Source organism: Aphis gossypii, chromosome 2, assembly GCF_020184175.1.
Source record: "Aphis gossypii isolate Hap1 chromosome 2, ASM2018417v2, whole genome shotgun sequence".
Taxonomy (NCBI): Eukaryota; Metazoa; Arthropoda; class Insecta; order Hemiptera; family Aphididae; genus Aphis; species Aphis gossypii.
Genome location: NC_065531.1, coordinates 67,129,252 through 67,148,799, shown reverse-complemented (window position 1 = coordinate 67,148,799; position 19,548 = coordinate 67,129,252). Strand labels below are relative to the sequence as shown.

Below are 19,548 nucleotides of genomic sequence, written 5' to 3'. Positions count from 1 at the left end.
ACTTTTAAATAAAAAGCTTAACATTAAATCTAACTTTAGATCGAGTGAAGTTATTAATTGTGACTAACAATAAATTTCTAACAGAAATCATCCTAAAATTCAAAGTTGTAACATTTTTACCGTTCTAAAAGATGCGAACAGCTGATACAAAAAAACAAAGGTACATCACAAACCCAAACATTCAATGCACGCTCAGAACCTAAATGTAAATATTAGTTGTGTTAAGTATATTTATAATCAAATTATCAACTTAATAAGTTATATAGACTATATGATATGGCATGTTAAACATAATTATTAATCTTATTATATTTATTATTTTCTTATAGGTAGGCACATTATTTATCACGTTAAAATATAACTTACAGGTATATTTTCCCACATCAACTCAAGGAATACTATAAGTTTTTCAGGACTTCTTTTGTTCAAATTCCTTAAAAATAATATAAAGCAACTATCTACAATAAATTGATTTTTCAATAAATGCTCAAACTGATGAAATAATATATTTTTTATAATATTGTTAATTCTTATTTTGTCGTAGTGTTTCAAATTATTTTTCGTCTGAAATAGAGTCACTAGAATTTTAAAAACAAATTCGAATATAAAAATATAAAACTCACATTTTTTTTATTTAGATTGATTTGACTTTCGATTAGAGAATAAATATTTTTCTCAAGACGTCTGAAATAATTTATTAGGGCTATTGGGCTAGTAATTAAAGGTTTTGAATTCAATATTGGAAATTTAAATGGTCTCTCGCCCAAATTAACAACCACATTTTCTTCATCGGAAAGAGTTAATGCAGGAAAATACGTTAAGTTATCTTTGTTTATTAACTCTTCAACTATTACACCAAGTGATTCACCATTACTAAAAAAAATATAATATAAATTTGTGTATAGATGTTTATATTTTATTTATGTTAGAATTGTTATTTGTATTAAATTGCAAAGTAAAAACATATCATTCATCAGTCTATATCTACCTAATAAATTACATTATACCAAATTCATGTAGAACCGATTTTGTATTGTTAGTTTTAATAATATGATAGTGCACTGAATTATTATCAAACTGAAAGACAATAAAATATTGCTTATAGGTATATGATAAACGATAAAATATTTACATGTAAAATATTGAAGTTCAAAATATACATAAATTGCTAAAAATTATAATATCATAAAAAGCGAAGTTGGTATAAATAACTATAAGTAATAAGAAAACTTAATATACACTTAAATTATAATGTCATTTATGAAGTGCAGTCCTATTTCAATATATTCTAATGTTTTTTACTGTAATTGGTTCAATCAGTTATTTTTTATTATTTTTTTGATGTACTTAAAAAATATATACTTTAAAATTTCAAAAATTGAGGTTTACATAAATGCATCATTGTTAAAAGTTGAATATACCTATATGGCTGTACATAATAATATTAGTATTGTTCAATCAAACTTTTATATTTTGTACAAGAATTTTTAATACGTTACTAATTTACACCAACGTATTATTATTATTTTTTCAACATCTACTTACCTAAAGAACGATTTTTATTTAAGCTTGATAGAAAAAAAAACTTAGGTAAATATGAAAAAAAAAAAATAACCTATAGTGTAAATTACCTACAACTTTTTCCTCTTTAACATTTTAATTAACCTGTGTTTTTTTATATTATTTGAACACCTGTTTAATTTAATTAAGATATTCTCACTTATTACAGTAAAATGTTTATTGTAATACTTGAAAAATTCTATAGACTTTTTTCCCAAGTCAATAGTACAACCAATTATATTTCCAACTCTCCATTTTCGACCGTATGTGCACGCATTAGACATATTCCACTTTTCTAAGCGATAACCATCAAAACCATACGAATTTTCTGTTTCTCCTGAAAAATGATTATTATAATTATAATTATTATTATTATAATTATTTTATACTATATACGATATTCCTACTATATTATACCATATTATACTATTTATACTGTATTTTATCATCAATAATCCATAAGCTACTAATACTATTTAATAGATTATATTATTTTTCGTGAAAAAATATCAAATACCTACTCCCAGCTCATCAGTAAATGCACACATCTGAGTAGCCCATCCTATACGCATCGGTCCATTAGAATTTAGTTGTACTTCATATTGATAGACGCCACCATCATTTTGTATACTGTGGATCGATTTCACAGTTGCCAGATTACTCCTAGAATATATCGTACCAAATTCCGAAAACATCATGTGTCCGTTTAAATGGCTTGAATTAAAAGATTCGACATTTTCAAAATACATTTTTTCTACGTTTAATAGTTCATCAAATTTTAATTTGTCAGCTAATATTTCCATATCGTCTTTCATTTTATCTTTGCTTTAATGAAAATGAATATTCTCCATTACAATTTAGATAAGATAAGAAAAAAAAATATTTTAACACTTTACTCTGGATAGACTTTTTCATTCCTCACCAACGTTTTTAATTTGTTTTTACCGTCTTTTCCAAATATTTTAGTAACTTCTTCGACCACAGTGCTTACTAGACAAATTTTAAAAATAATTTATTTAAATTAAACAAACTAAATGATAACTATTATCACATTTAAATTATGACAAAATTATAAAATATTTTATTGGTACGAAATTATAGGATACTTAATCGAATCAAACAATGATTTACCATCAATATGTTCAATATTTGAGTTCTCCATTAGTATTTTATTTTAAACTAACTTTATTTCAACTCTTAACTACTATTATGAAAAAGATTATACATTGTATTAATACAACTATACCACTATGTATTCCATGACAATTCAAACGATGTATTTATTTATTTTTTAATTATTAATAGGCCAGAAAAAAATACATATATATTATTTTATTAATATTAAGTGTGTAACTATGATATATTCGATCCACATCTTGCCTAATATACAAAAACTACAATTAATCATTAGTTTACACTTCACAAATACAAAACGTATTGCTCATATAATATTATTATATTAAAACTGTACATTTTTCGAATTCTATACTATTTGGGTATACTATTATTGATGCCATAAAATGTTTGAAAATATTTAGCTAATAAATTAATATATGAGCCAATACTGATCTAAAAATTCTTTGAACTACTCATTAGTTAATTATCCAAAATTCGATTTTTATATATTGAAATACTCAAAAAAATATAATTAGCTTTGAAATAAAGAACTAAAAACGGATGTAGGCATTAAAAAAAAATTAAAAATTTTAAAAATAATAAACAGTAAACTTACTTTATTTGAAAATTTTTTTGTTTTTAACGGCTTAAAATAATGTAAAAAAATAAAAACATTAGCAGTTTAAAAAAAAATGATTGTCTTATGTTAAAAAAGATTACCCGATATACATACCTATCATTCCGTATAATATAATACCTATCATGTGTGTAAGAGTAAAATTTAGAATGTTCAAGGCAGTTCGCGAAGAAGTCAACGGTGAATAGTACTGAATGGTAAAGCCATTATTTAGATAAACAAAGGATTAACTAATACCTTATTATGCCATTATGGACACTGTTATCGATAAAATATTAATTAGATATTAGATATTTCGATGTAATCATAATTCATAATACACCTATTATGTAGATAGTATACCTAGGTATATCAATAACGATGGGTACATGGGTCACCATTATATTTTTATTGCGGTGTTATGTCTTGCTGACATCCGATGAAAGTTCTAGAACATTCGTGTCTTGAATGATCTCAGTTTTTTTTGTATACATCATAAATTCTAGTTTTATAAATCAATACTTAATTTTTAGAAATTAACTAATTTAAACAAAATTAATTTTTAAATATTTTTCCACGTGAATCAAACATATTTAATATAAATTTAAGTCATATAATATACCTTACTTGAATTAGTTGACTATATTATATATTTATATATATAATATATATGTATTATTAATAATTTAAGCAAAATAGTATTGAATATTTTACAAATTTATTATACGTTAAGTTCAATGACAAACATATGGATAAAAACAAAATATATGGCTAATTGCATTTTGAATAAGTTCTATATATTATTGTGAAATCATCAAAACAATATTATCTATCTATAAACACTCATAAAATACAATATCTATAGTTTATAATGGAAAATATTAATGTTTGATTCAGACAATATTAATTATTTTATTAATATTTAATAACTCTAAACTAACGGATAGGTATTATTAAATTAGTTAGATAAGTATAGCTTATTACTGCATTTTCAGAATAATTTACATTTATAAAAGTGAAATTATTCAATTTAAATTAAATATACTTACTTAAAAAAAAATTGTCATTACTAGTCGGGCAAATTTATATTTTACGAGTACACCCGACTATCTTAAAAATTGTGTAATCTGCTATCTGCATAAATATTGTCAAAACTTCCTCATACTACAAAATTAAAAACGGCTATACAATATATTTTTAATATCATTATAGTTCTAAATGATGTAATTGATTTTTTTTTTTTTTAATGCTAATTAATTAATATTAATTAATTTAAATTTACTTATAAAACCAATTATAAGACTATATAAAACACTGTAAACAAAAGTCACACTTATACAGTTTGCACCTATAAAATATCCAATGTCCATTGTCCACACATCTTTGCCTACACATAATATTACACAATCAAACTTAAACACTATATAGTATAGTACATAATATGCATCTATCTAAAATAATATTATTTTTTTTAAATATTTACAATATTATTTATGTTGTTTTTTTTTTTTTACAAAAAAAAAGGTCAAAGATAACAACAATACAATATTTATAGATATATAAAATAATAATACATACTAATCGTAATGATTCATAATATACTTTTACTTATATAATTTACATATTATATTTATTAATATTAGATCAAAACTAAACGAATAGTCAATAATTAAATTAAAAATTATAATAACTATGTATGTATTGTATATGATTATTTATTAGATTAAATATTTATCATAGTATTAAATATAATAATAAAATGTACAGTTAAAATAGTTTTACCTTTACTGATAACATTAACCCATAAAATGTTTTATTATTAATTATTAGATATATACAAGAAATATTAATTAAGCGAGTGACTTAGGTAGTAAAGAGGCAATGATATTTCAAAAAATAAAATTAAAGACAGCTTTTTCCCAAAATATTAGAACCTCAGTTGTAACATTGTCTAAAAAGATTTTCTTAGTTTAGAATAATTATTTACTATTTCACTTTAAGATATCTAACTATGCTCATACTAATAAGCTGGTAAAGACAAATTTACCATACACCTAACTCGTTATCAATTCTTAAAAGAAGGTTATGCTATATATATATAATATATATTCCTCGTATATGTTAGACACTAAGACAGATATAAGAAACCTTGATGACTTGATGTAAACAAACTCTTCTAAATACCTACCATAATATATGTAATTATTTATGTGTAAATAATAAATTCAAGTATACTTCTAATTTTATAACATTTAAAATTTTGAATTTTTAAATCTAGTCTACAATTTTAAAGACTACAGCCCTTACAACCGTTGAATTTTTTTTAATATCTTCCCAAGTAATATGTTATCTACAGATGGTTGTAAATTATTTCAGAGATTTGTTAAATTGTACTTGAAAAAAACATCTTAAAATAATATTAATTAAGTTAGGTGCTTATTAAAATGGGAAGAGAATGGCTATTATTATGGCTATATACGATTGACTGTAATAGACAATAATACAATAATATCACATTATTGTTGTCTGCAAAGTGCATTTTTGAATAATCTACTTGTTAGCTGTATCCACAGTTAAACCTACATTAGACAATAGAAATAAAATAATAAGTTACCATTACCCTCTATTTTAAACCATTGGTTATAAGTTATAACTAATAAGACTCTGGATTTATAGAAAGTGCATATTTTTTTAGCTCCTTGTAAAACATAGCTTTCTAAGCAAAATTTTGAATCATGTGAAAACAAAGTTATTTACAAAACTTTTATTTTGCATTTTTTTGCCTTTTTAGCTCATATTTTCTTTTTTAGATTCTGAACGAAGTGATGAATGTATTGATTTTACAATGGTGTGTGTTTTTTTTTTTTTTTTTTTTTTTTTTTTTTGTGTCTGTGTACAGCATAACTAGTCGAAATAATGCTCCAATTTCAAACAATGGGGGTGGTTTCCGATGTAAAAGTGAATATCCTTGGTGCATTATAGAGGTAAAAAGTTAACATTTTCCAACAGTTTTCAAAAAAATCGAGAAAAACAAAAAAAAAATGACGGAAAAACGGCAATTTTTATGCAAAACCAGTTTTCGACCAAATCGATTTTTTTTATGGTTGTAATTCAAAAACTAATTACTGAAAATACTTGAAATTTTCACCAAATGTTAATGTCAGTGGTATCCGTATATAGTTAAATTTTCAAAAAATTTTGACTTTTTTTGAGTTATTTATAGACCACTGAAATTTTCGATTTTTTTGAGAAATTTTTTTTAAAGTGTCGATAAAAAATTTTTGGATGACCAAAAAGTTTTGAAAATTTAATACAATGTTCCTTATGAGTTGTTTTTAATGTAGCTAAAAAAAATTAAAAATCGTTAGTCACAATTTTTTTTTATAAGCGTTTTTAGTTCAAATTTTTACGAAATCTGTCGAAAACGCGAAAATTTGCAAGTAATTTTGAAGCTGAAAAATCATAAATTTTTTTTCTTTTGTAACTAAGTTTTGAAAATTTGGTACAAGGTTTTCCATACATTTTTCTTCAAATATCTGTAAAAAAAACTCTACCGGATCCAGACAAAAAATTTTTATGAGTGTTTGAAATTTAAATTTTTACAAAAACCGCGTTAAATAACAGTTTAGCCTCAAACGATTTTTGATATTTGTTATTATTCAAAAAGTATAAGTCGTAGATACTTGAAATTTTTACCAGTTATTAAGATTCGCGTTTTCTTTACGTGATTTAAATTTCAAAATATTTTGACTTTTTTTGAGCTATTTATAGACAACTGAAATTTTCAATTTTTCTGAAAAAATATTTTTGAAGTGTCGATAAAATTTTTTTGGCCCTATCAAAATACTTGAAAATTTAATACAAAGTTCCTCATATGTTATTCTTATAGTGATTAAAAAATTATAAGAATACATAGGCACAATTTTTTTTTATTAGCATTTGAAGTTCAAATTTTGACGAAAATTCGTCAAAATTATGAATATTTGCGAAATATTTGAAGTTGAAAAATCATAAATTTTTTGTGTTTATAACTAAGGATTAAAAATATAACACTAAGTTTTCCATAAGTTTACCTTCAAGTATCTATAGAGAAAACTCGAAGCATCATTATAGGAAAAATTTTAAGTGCGTTTGAATTTTAAATTTTAACGAAATAGCGTAACGATAACGATTTATCCTCAAACGATTTTAAATATTTGTTATTATTCAAAAAGTATAAGTCGTAGATACTTGAAAATTTTACCAGTTATTAAGATTCGCGTTTTCTTTACGTGATTTAATTTTCAAAATATTTTTTAATATAAGCTGGTTTTATTAAACCACCTTTTTCACCAACCACTAGAAATTATATCCTAGGCTGACAAATCATCTTCGTTCAGAATCGTTTTTCGTATACAATGATAACTATCATTGGATTCAAATTTAACACTCCTATAATATATAATAATGATCCATACGGCACCTAATGTACAGCAGAGCGGTACTCACTTGCCCACTTTTTTTAAGTGAATTTTCCGGTATTTTTATCAAATTTCGTCAATTAACATTTTTACGCACACATATTTTAAATTCTGAACGAAGTGATATTAATTAATTTTACAATGATAGGTATGTGTTTTTTTTTTTTTGGTCTTGTGTTTATGTCTGTATACCTACATCATAACTTGTTGAAATAATGCTCCAATTTAAGGCATAATGAATATCCTTGGTGATTTATAGAGGACAAAAGTAAGAAGTTTTAAGAAGTTATCAAAAAAATCGGGAAAAACCACAAAAAAGTGACGGAAAGACTGGAATGTTTACGCAAAACCAGTTTTCGATAAAATCGATTTTTTCATATAGTCGTAACTTAAAAACGAATCACTGTAAATACTTGAAATTTTTACCATATGTTTATGTTAGTGTTATCTATATACAGTTATATTTTCGAAATATTGTGGTTGTTTTATAGCTATTGATAGACAACTGAAATTTTCTATTTTGTCTAATTATTTACTTTTTTTAAATAACGATAAAATTTTAGGTGCCCAAAAAAACTTGGAAATTTAATGCTAAGTTCCTCATTAATTAGTCTTATAGTAATTCGAAAATTAAAAAGAATACCTACATAGGCACAATTTTTTTTTTTGCCATTTAAAGTTCAAATATTGACAAAAATTCGTCAAAATCATGAATATTTGAAAATTATTTTGTACTTTTGTAAATTTATAAAAATGTTTTGTGAGTAACTACGAGTTGAAAATTTAATCCAAGATTTTCCATAAGATTGGCTTATAATAATTATAAAAAAAGTTGAGCGTAATCACGTGTAATATAACGATTTACTATCAAATAATTTTAGATTTTAGTTATAGTTAAACATGACTAGTCGTCGAAACTTGAAACAATATACCAGTTGTTTGAATTGGCATTATCTGAACAAGATTTAGTTTTGTGATACTCACTATTTCAGGTCATTAAAACATAAACCACTTTTTTCACCAGTCAATTGAAAATATATTATATAATAGCCCCTATAGGCTGACAAATCAACTTCGTTCAGAATCGTTTTTCGTATACAATGATACCTATGATTGAATTCAAATTAAACACGCCAGTTATAGTGACCTACGTACCTAATCTATGTCCAAGGTCCACTCAATACCTACTAAACAACAAAGCGTTACCCACTTGACCGCCTTTTTTTTGCACATTCTATATATACGAAAAATTTATATTTTATAAAATAATATTTTACACAAGCTGTATAAGGGTGTAATTACAGCGTTTGATTTGGTTAGGATTCGATAAGATAAGACAATTATTGGAGTAGTTATTTGTAGCATATCAATCACAAATTTCCAGATTAAGTAGGTTAACCTAATTTTTGCGTTTCTAATATAAATATAAAATACAAATTTTTAATGCATTTAAAAACAATTTTAAGTGAATTTTATACTACAATTTTTATCATATTATAGGCATTTAAAGTGCATTTTTTGACATTTTAAATGCACTTTTTAAGATATTTTACTGCATTAAATTCTCAGCCCAAGTTATAACTTATCAATACTTATACTTCGACTTTAAACATATTGTACTTAAATCAAAATAATCAATTTAATACGTCTTACATGCCTATACTCTTGGCGTGTGTAATAATAATCTCTAAAAGCCTTATCAAAATAATAAACGAAACTACTCAGTTATAGAATAAACTTAAAATATACGTATATTGTATATATAGGTCACAGTAATAGATGTGTTTATTAGTTAAATATTCCAACAAATTTATAAGTCAACTAAGATAACGTAAATATATGTTTTTGATAAAAACTGCTCATCATTAGTCAAAATATTTTGAACCTTTAACTATGCATAAAAATATTTTAAATAAAATAACTAAAATATATCGAAAACTATCTTTAGTTTTTATTTAAGAATACCAATTTCATCAAATTTAGAAACTCAAATAATTAATGTTTTAAAATTTTTTATCAAATGAAGTCACCTGAATGGCCCGATCATGTATTTTCCATAATCCTGGCAAAACTAATGTACTAGGCCTAATCCTATACTCTGTACTCGTGTCTAACATTTTTTTTTCTTATGCACTAAAGTTGTACATAATTAAATTAATCACTATACATTTTGTGACCTTTGATTCTACTTGTGATTATAAAATATAAATATTTACGCTTTCTCATTATTAAATATAAGATTTCTTTTTAAATTGTTAAAAACTTTTATATATAAGTATATAATATTATATATATATATTATATATGGTGTAATTGTAATACTAAATAAATCAGAAATAAAAAAAAAATTCTAAGTTTAACTGCATTTATTCCATTTGTAAACAAACGAGTAAATATATAATTAGGTACATATTTAACTTATAATTTTAAGACAAATATCAGTACCTAGTTGCTGTTTATATTCACTTATCTATAATTCATAGAAATATGATTTAGCATTTAATAAGTGAATAAAAGCTAATAATAACTAAATCTAATATATATATATTCACCATAAAATGTGTAATCAATATTATAATTAATTAATATTCAAACATTTTTGATTACATTTTTAACTCTTGATAGCAATAATTTTCTATTATACTCAGTTTTCAAAAAAAAAAATGTTTTCTAATCACAATATAGATAATAATACATTTTAAATACCATCTACATGAATAACAGCATATTTGCCGATTTTTAACCAATCTGGATCATTTTTTGATATATGTTCTGCTAAACCTTCTGGTAAGCCGCAAGTGATATCCGATTTCAATGTTCTTAATGCTATTAGTTTAGAAGGTTTAAAGTTTCCCACTGCTTCAGTGAAAGGTACAGTAGGCTCCCAAAATATATCACCGACTAATTTTCTGTAGTTAAGATCTCCTTTAGATATGATTAAAAATGACTGCGAAAGTTTGGTATATAAATCATTATCTAATGATTTCATTTGACCAAAATTAAATGGCAAGGTCCAAAATTGTTCACTTTCAAATATCCATTGACCTGTTACAATAATAACATAGACATTTTTTTATTGCGATGATTTTAATAAATTACTAATATATTAGTATCTATTACCGGAGATGAGAATGTTAAGGTGGATGAGTGAAATGATGAGAGAAGACAGAATAAGAAATGAGTATATAAGAGGTAGTATAGGAGTGGCTCCAATAGTTGACAAAATGCCTAAGAATAGAACAAGATGGTTAGGACATGTTTTAAGAAAAGAAAAAACTTAGGCAGTTTCAATGACAAAGAACATGAGTGTGGATGGAAAAAAACGAAGAGGAAGATCGAAAAAAAGATGGTTTGAAGTTATAGAGTACGATATGATAATGACAGGTATTTGTGAGGGAGATCCGAAGGATCGTAGGAGGTAAGTAGAAATTGTGGACCCGAGTGGCTGACCCTAAATAGTTGGGAGAAAAGGCAAAGGAAAAGAAAAAGAAGAAGTATCTATTACCAGATCGTAAAATTGATTAATTTAATAATTCAATAAATTTAAAAGACCGACCGTAGGCCTTTAAATCATATTTAACGAATCATTAGCTTACTTTTGTTTCATTAAATTTTTATTGATTATTCATACGAGCTGGCATAAATATTTTAATACATTATAATAAATAGGCATAATACTAATCAAATAAGTAATTTTCCCTTAGTTCTAGATCTTATTAATTTATAATAAAAATGTATAATCTACTGGTATTTAACAACCTTATTTAAAAACTAAATATTTTTCATTCAACTTTTATTATTGAATAAAATCTGAACATGGACCTCTTTAATAAAAATTAGTCATTTTCACTACCATTTATTTTTAACTATTAAAATATTTGAAATTGAATAGTTTTTTTTTTATTATTATAAATTATTTAATATTATATTTACCTGATTTAAAATAGGCTTCCCATCGCTTTCCTAATTCCTTTAATGTTTCACTTCTAGATTCATGAGCTGTATGATTAATAGTAGCTGAAAAATCTTGAATTGTTACATCAGATACAAACCATGGTATAGCTTTTCCGTGAAATCGTACAGTGTTAACAAATTTGTATGTCATCAAATAATCAGCTAAACATAAATCTGTGAAAAGTTCATAGCCCGCATTGTCCAATATAATATCTGAAAATAAATCCCATATAATATATTATACGGAAGTATGAACATTTAGTCAATACGCATGTAAAATAAGCTTTTAAATAGTATCATATTATATTGATGATATACCTATGTATTTATATAAAAATCTTAAGGAATTTTATCAATATAAACCATAGGTTTATCAAAAATATTATGCTAAAATCAAGTACCTACCTAAAATCTTGTTATCATTGGGTTCGTCGAGTGAAGCAAATAAAAAATCCACTATTTTAGATGATTCATCAGCAAGCATAAGAGGTTGTAACGAATCAACCAAATCTAATGGGCTCTCAGTTTGTGCAATAGCGTCTCCACCAGTTTGTGAAAGATCACAACGATTTCCCCACAAGGAACACTTGATGATTTTCGGTATATCTTTACGAAGATTTTGTAACTGGACATCTTTTTTATTGAAATATTTGACTAAAAATTTCCCCAAAATATCCGTAGCATCTTCACAATGTGTTAAAGCATTCATTTTTTGCTCAAAAAATGGATCATAATTTTTTAATAATGAACTAAAATATGCAAAATAATTACATAATTATGTATAGATATAATTTTAATGTAAACAAATCTAAAATAATTTTACGAGAGTATTATAAAGATATAAAGATAACCACTAACCTAGTTTCAAATGCTTCAAATATACGACGATGTATATAACATTCAGTATACAACCAGTTTGCAAATACCCAAGTTGGCCGATTTCCATCTTGATCCGAAAAGTCATCGAGGACTTTATTCCAAATTTTAACGTCTATGTTATCAGATCTCAATTCTCTAAATGGCACGTTACTTAAAATATCTGCTATTAAGGTATCCAATTTTTCCAAAATTGATGTAATATCATTTTCAGCTTCCTAAAATGACATTATATATTAAGCATTGTTCTATAATATACTCCATAAAACAAAATACTAAAATAATATTTACACCCATACAATAAAATGTAAAACATTATTGACTTTGATATGGCAATGGTTAAAATACCAGTAATTATACCTTCTGTACATTTTATTTTACATCATATTATTTTTTAATTTATAGGTATCAAAAAAAAAAAATTGTATAAAGTTTAAACTAAATTTAATCTAACAAAAATAAATTAGTAGGTATTACAAGAATAACAAGGTTTCCAAGTATAAAAATTATTGTACTTTTTGCTGTACGTACACTTATAACTTTATAAGTTGTATTTTATTTTTAAATGTGAGGAACGCCATTATCGCTAAAGAAAATTAGTAAGTATTCAAACTATGCTAAAATACATGAGATAAAAATTAAAGTTTTAAAAATTAAAAATATACTTAACTACAAAATACACAATACACTAATTGTTAACAAAAATGACTTCATTTAAACATAATACGATTGCGGTAATAATTTGCGATTGAAAGGAGGTATTGATATTTCAATGTTGACTAGAACAATATTATTTCTGTTCTAAAAAATATCCTCGTACAATTAGAATAGATTAATTATGTAGATACAATAGAAGTCAGTACCCAAATAATTACAAAGAATATACTCTATATCTTACAACTACAAACATATATTATATCTATTTCAACTACAAATATAATATTATAATTTAACTTAAATGTGTTATTGTTAATCGATCAATTTGTTATGATTTTTGTACAAAGAAATACATATTTTTTCTAAATTAGTTTTCGTATACAAAAATATTATATTCGTTTCAAAACTGAATGAAATTATTGTCTATTTTACAATGGGTGTTAATTATTAGCATAAATAAAAAAAAAACTTGTGTTTCGAATGGCTAAAAATTATCTCAAAGATATTATATAAATAGATATACATAAACTTTTTAATTTATGGAAAAAAATATAAGATGATCTTTAACATAATGACATAAGTGATGACAATCATAAATACGTATAAGAACTAATAAGTGAGTATAATAATTATTACCTAATAATATTATTTTTAGTATCACAACAATAATTTACTATTCAGGTCAAGGTTTAAAATAGTTTTTACTAGTATAGCTATAAATATTTATAATAATTATCCTTATTTTCATTATATTAATCAGTAATCACTTTATACTTTCAATTTAAACTAGTCTAAACTTTATAAGCAAGTGGCCAATCATGTTTAATGATAATCTGTATAATCACATATTAATCAATAATATACTTATTTTAAACATAAATGGAGTGAATATACAACAAGGTAGTGAATTGTTACTCATAGCTCACCAAAGCAGAATTACAGTTTAAAATACTATAATTATCATTTTAAATGTACATTGTACATTATATGCTAATTATGTATGTATAGTATTGGTACACTATATAGTATACACTGAGTGTCTGTTAATATAATGCAGTTATATGAAGAAATAATATGAACTTTGTATATGAAAAAAAAAAAATATATATATATATATATATATCAGTCATCAGTTATAAACCTATTAATAAAATAATAAACCTATGTATCCTAGAGTATACGTATATACTCGTATAACTATACAATATTCCAATCTTAATTTATTAAGCAAAGTCTGTTTGAATTGAAGTAAGTAAATAAATAAAATATAAATTGTAATGTGATACCTACCTATGAAAATAAAGCACAGATTATTAGTTACATTTTTTCATCATATCTTATTATTAAAAAAAATTGTGTGTCTACTCAATAACTGTTTTTAAAAAATTAGATTCTTACCGCTCCATATTTTTGTAAAATAGCATTCTTGTTTGCTGATAAGTAACTTCCAGTTTTAGATATGTTAAATGGAGATAGTTTCGATAGAACTGGATAAGCAAAACTCCTATGGACATCAATTATTAAAATTAGACAGTTGCTAAAAAAATGTTTAAAAAAATTTAATCACCTCATATACTTGGCTACTAAAGGTTCATTCCTTGGTGGACTTTCGTCAATACACAAATTAGACAATTTACTTTCAATCGTCATTGCACTGAAAAAAATAATTATTTTAAATGTATTTATTATTTTTGACAGTTATTAACAGTATAAATAAATAGTTCAATCATTTAAAAATTAATATTACTCTAGTATAAATTCACACTGTTTTTTATATTTTTTTTTTAAATGTAATCCTTGTTTAAAAAAAAAAGTTAATCGTCTTCTAAAAGAATTGAATAAAAAAAAATGAAAAACTCACTCTACTATACAATAAATTTCTAATTCCCTAATTATTAAGTAAATAACTATAATGGATAATTAATTATTCATTTTATGAAAAGACGATTCTTAGTGAAGTAGACGGATAGACCACAATGTCACAGGGAAAAGTATAGAATCGGATTCGTGACAACTCTTGATCAGTCGGCAGTTTCTTGAATAAAATATTAGTATTAATAGGTATACTTATGAGTACCTATTTGCATAATTTTCAAATTGAATTTAACTTAGAATGTAAATAAAATTATTGTACCTTCCTTACCCTAAAATTATTGAATAATGAATGAAATGGGTAATATATTATAAGTTTCGTGTGTGTCAGCCGACTACGACGATTTCAATTATTTACTTAGCATTTACAATAACCGTCTCTACATCGTCTAACGAATGAGTATTCATTGTTTAGTAAACTTAAATTTGTTAAAAGTTATTTTTCATTCAGTAGTTTGAACTATTAATTGTTAGTAAAAACTAATATTTATCCAAACCGACATATACCATAATCATGATATAAAAAATTTTAAATTAGTCTATATTGAAAATTGCATATGGGTTCTATAGAATTGTAAAAAATAATAGTAGAAAATAGAATGTTTCAAAATGTAACAATAAATATTTTTTTAAATTGACACGAAATAAAAAGAAAACATAAAAGTAACCTTGTTTTAAATGAGAAACAGTCTATTTATTATAATATGTAGAAAAAAGTCTAAAATGTCAAAAGTTAACTAATAGCTCAAACTAAAACACACATTTAAAACCAATATATTTATCACTCCAAATAAAAACGATACTAATGAAATAGTGATTTTATAAAGCTTCCAAGTTATATAATTGTCAGTTAGTTATAATTGAAATGTTGTACAATGATTAAAATATGGTAATTCGTAATAATAACATTGGTTCGATTTGAATCGTATTTTTATTTTCAATGAAAACCTAAACTCTTGATACAATATAGTAATATTATATAAAATATATAAATATATATATTTTAAATACTAGGATAAACGATGAAATTATCAAAATATTTAGACTATCGTTTAGTTATTTATACCACAAACCTATTCACACCGTTCTACGGTATTAAGTGATATTGACTTATAAGTTATAACTTAAGACCAATAATGAATTATATATTTATATACCAAATAATTAATTATAAAATAAATGTTATGTCAAAAATAAGTTCAACATACTTATAAAAAAATAAATAATAAAATATTATCCTTAAAAATAGCGAATTCAAGTTTACACATCGACTTCAGTAACCTTCTCAATTAAGATTGAAAAGGTACACTCAAATAATACTATACAGTAGAGAAACTTTTCTGTTATACCTGTTAAAAATATAAAAACACAAAGACAGAACAAAATGTATCGTGTAGAGATTTAGTTTCTCAACAATGATCTACTGCAGGTTTATTTGTTGACAGGACTAGTCAACAATTCTTTTTCATGCGATACGGTTTTCAAAAACAATGTATAGATATACACCTATTGGATCTTCATATATGCGTATCTTTTTAAATATAATACTATTTAAATAATCTAAAAACAGTTAAAACGTTTATAAACTTAAATCTAAGCAAATTATAAATTATAAAATAATTATTTTTTTATAATCCAAGGACTTGCGCCTAAATAGATCTAAAATTACATAAATCATAATAACATTCATAAACTCATAAAAACACAAAATTGAATATATTATAAACCCGAATGATTTTAAGTATACGCGTATTACTACGTATAAGTAACACCTAAATAAAATATCAGTTAGAAGTTAAAACTTATAACCTCATCAAATTGATATATTACAAATTACAAGTCAGATGAAGAATTTGCTTTCAGTTTTTATAACAAAATAATTACACTAATATTGTTTTAATTGTTAAAACAAATATTAAGTACACACGTTTAAAGTATAATTGAAATGATTGTTCTACATTAGAACATTAATTGCATTCGTGAGTGAAAGATTATATAGATATCTTAGGTTATAATTTGTAAACAAATGAACTTCGATGATATTGTGATAATGTGTATAAACTATATGTTTACTTTTTTTTTTTTAATAACATCTAATTATTTTTTATTAATACTGAAATTATTTTTATTATACCTATAAGAGTTCATAGTTCGCGTAAATGTTTTGGTAATATGCCCACTTTTCAATAGGTATCTAATGTTCATAGTTCACGATTAACCTGATTGTTTTTAAATTATATTATTCTTTCGATGTGCACTACTTATCCTAAAAAAATGATAAACGTAATGGGTACACCACAATTAATGGTTTTAATGGTGTAAACAATTTTTAACACCGAAAGATATTAACACACAAAACCCAAATGAGCTATTCAAGTCCAGTGTCTATATTTATTTAAATTTATAAAATTTGAATTTATTCTAAATCAGCAAATAAGTATGTTATTTTACAAACTTAACTAAATTATTTTAATAAATTATCAATTGTCACTTTTATCTAGATATATTTTTTTCTAAATAAGTAATGCCTACCTAGTATCTATATATATATAATATAGGTATAATATATAAATCTCAAAAATTAATAAAATATCTAACTCATTTTATAATTTTATTATTGCACGAAATAAAATTAATATATATATTTTCTTACTACCATTACTACCTATATTAAAAATTATGTATCTTCTTTATGTAAACATATATTGCTAAAATATTGATAAAAAAACTCCGAAAAAAATTTTATATTTCCTATAAAGCTCGAAAAAATAATTAAATTATAATGCCACATTTTACAGATTATATAGAAATTTAAATGTTAATCAATTAAATTTCTAATATATTAAACGCAAAAGTATATTATAAAGTATAATATAAAATATGATACGAATGTATGATGTATAATATATAAACAAATTTAAATAATTAACTCAATAGAATCCTACTAAAAAAAATCATGTTCTGAGCTTCAAATTTAAGAATTTATTTTTAGTTTATAAGTTATAACACTAAAACTCAAAAGTACTCAAACGAAATAAAATGTTCTGAAATATCCATCTTATCAAAGCATAACATACCATTAATAATAATACTATTTTTAAAACTTACATTTTGTTATCAAACTTTTGTGTTGTTACCTTAAATATTAAAATTTATATAATATAAATATTTAAAAAAAATGTAGGTACTCATAACCTACTTACAATTAAAACATCAAAAAATTAAAGAGAGAACACTGATAATATTCTAACCTTTAAGTTTAATAATAAATTAATTAATTTTGATATTAAGTTAATTACACAAAATTAAATTGAATGAACATAATATATTTTGATGTTACGCGTAAATGCGTTAGTAAAACGGAGACAACATGTATGGTTATATCGTCTTTTTATAAACCCAAATTATACTTAATAAAAATCAAATATTTTTAATACCTGTGTACATAATATACATTATATATTTGAACATTATAAAAGTTAAATCGTTATTAAAAATGTCCGCCTTCATTTTAGTAATTTTGGGTGTTTTTTTAATATCTATTGACAAATTAGACTCAGCATATTGACCATAAATACATATAAAATCCAATATATCTTGAGCCGATAACGAATTTTATAATAGGTATGACTTAAAATTTCTTAGGCCAAAAAAATAAAATAGGTATGAAACAAAACAGTACTTTTAGTTGAATTTTGGATCTAGAGGATATAACTTAATTTTTTTTCTTTTCAAGTTAAAGGCAAAAAGCAATTTAAATTAAATATTTAATTTTTAAATGAATAAATGATAAAATTTTAAATAATTTTAAAAATTAACTAAAATTGTAGATAAGTAATATATTTTATACCTACTAAGAATATAATTATGTTTTCACGAAGAATTTAAAAACTATAGAACAATAAGTGGCCAACAATAAACTAAAATGTAAAGGAAATGAATATCGTTTCACTTTTTACCGCGATAATTCCTTCTATTTCAATAATTTTTCAATACTGAGTATTTAAATAATTATAAATTAAAAATAATTAAATAAATTACATAATTTCTATAAAATTTATAACTATTTATTAGCGAATTAATTTAACCAGTATTTTTTTCCATCAAAATATTATAGGTACCTAACTAAATAATATTATATATGAAGCGACATATCCACTTAAAATAAATAAACATATGTGTACTCACGAATGTCGTTTAATGTTGGTCTGAAGGAGCAATTCAATTTGAACGTCAACTGTCCTCGTCAAACGATAGTTCAGTATTGGTTCTCGACAATTATAAGTTCGACGGGCAGTACCTATTTATATTGTCATGAAAAAAATTAGATTTTAACTTTGTCCTGAGCGGTTATTTATCAGTGGTACCACCAGAGAAATATAAAAATGTTGTTTGACGATGAATAACGATAAAAAAAAAGTGCGGGCAACATAATTT

At 23.7% G+C, this 19,548-nt stretch overlaps 2 protein-coding genes across 2 annotated transcripts in view; both read right to left on the bottom strand.

The window, feature by feature from the left end:
* Positions 1-3,179, bottom strand: part of LOC126549947 (E3 ubiquitin-protein ligase RNF123-like) — a 37,805-nt gene extending 34,626 nt beyond the window's left edge. Inside the window, exons 1-6 of the mRNA XM_050200487.1 lie at positions 2,692-3,179; positions 2,457-2,550; positions 2,078-2,385; positions 1,750-1,897; positions 624-873; positions 367-564 (exon numbers count right to left, since the gene is read on the bottom strand). Coding sequence (XP_050056444.1) covers positions 367-564; positions 624-873; positions 1,750-1,897; positions 2,078-2,385; positions 2,457-2,550; positions 2,692-2,722 — 1,029 coding nt within the window. The 5' untranslated portion in view covers positions 2,723-3,179. The remainder of the gene's footprint in view (positions 1-366; positions 565-623; positions 874-1,749; positions 1,898-2,077; positions 2,386-2,456; positions 2,551-2,691) is intronic.
* A 6,921-nt stretch (positions 3,180-10,100) lies between these two features.
* LOC114129492 (damage-control phosphatase ARMT1-like) lies at positions 10,101-19,454 on the bottom strand. Its single transcript, XM_027994244.2, has 7 exons — positions 19,300-19,454; positions 14,807-14,893; positions 14,638-14,743; positions 12,565-12,800; positions 12,112-12,455; positions 11,686-11,919; positions 10,101-10,797 (listed from the first exon to the last, which is right to left on the bottom strand). Exons 2-7 carry the CDS (start codon positions 14,887-14,889, stop codon positions 10,451-10,453), a joined length of 1,350 nt encoding a protein of 449 aa, XP_027850045.1. The 5' UTR covers positions 14,890-14,893; positions 19,300-19,454; the 3' UTR covers positions 10,101-10,450.
* Between the last annotated feature and the right edge of the window lie 94 nt (positions 19,455-19,548).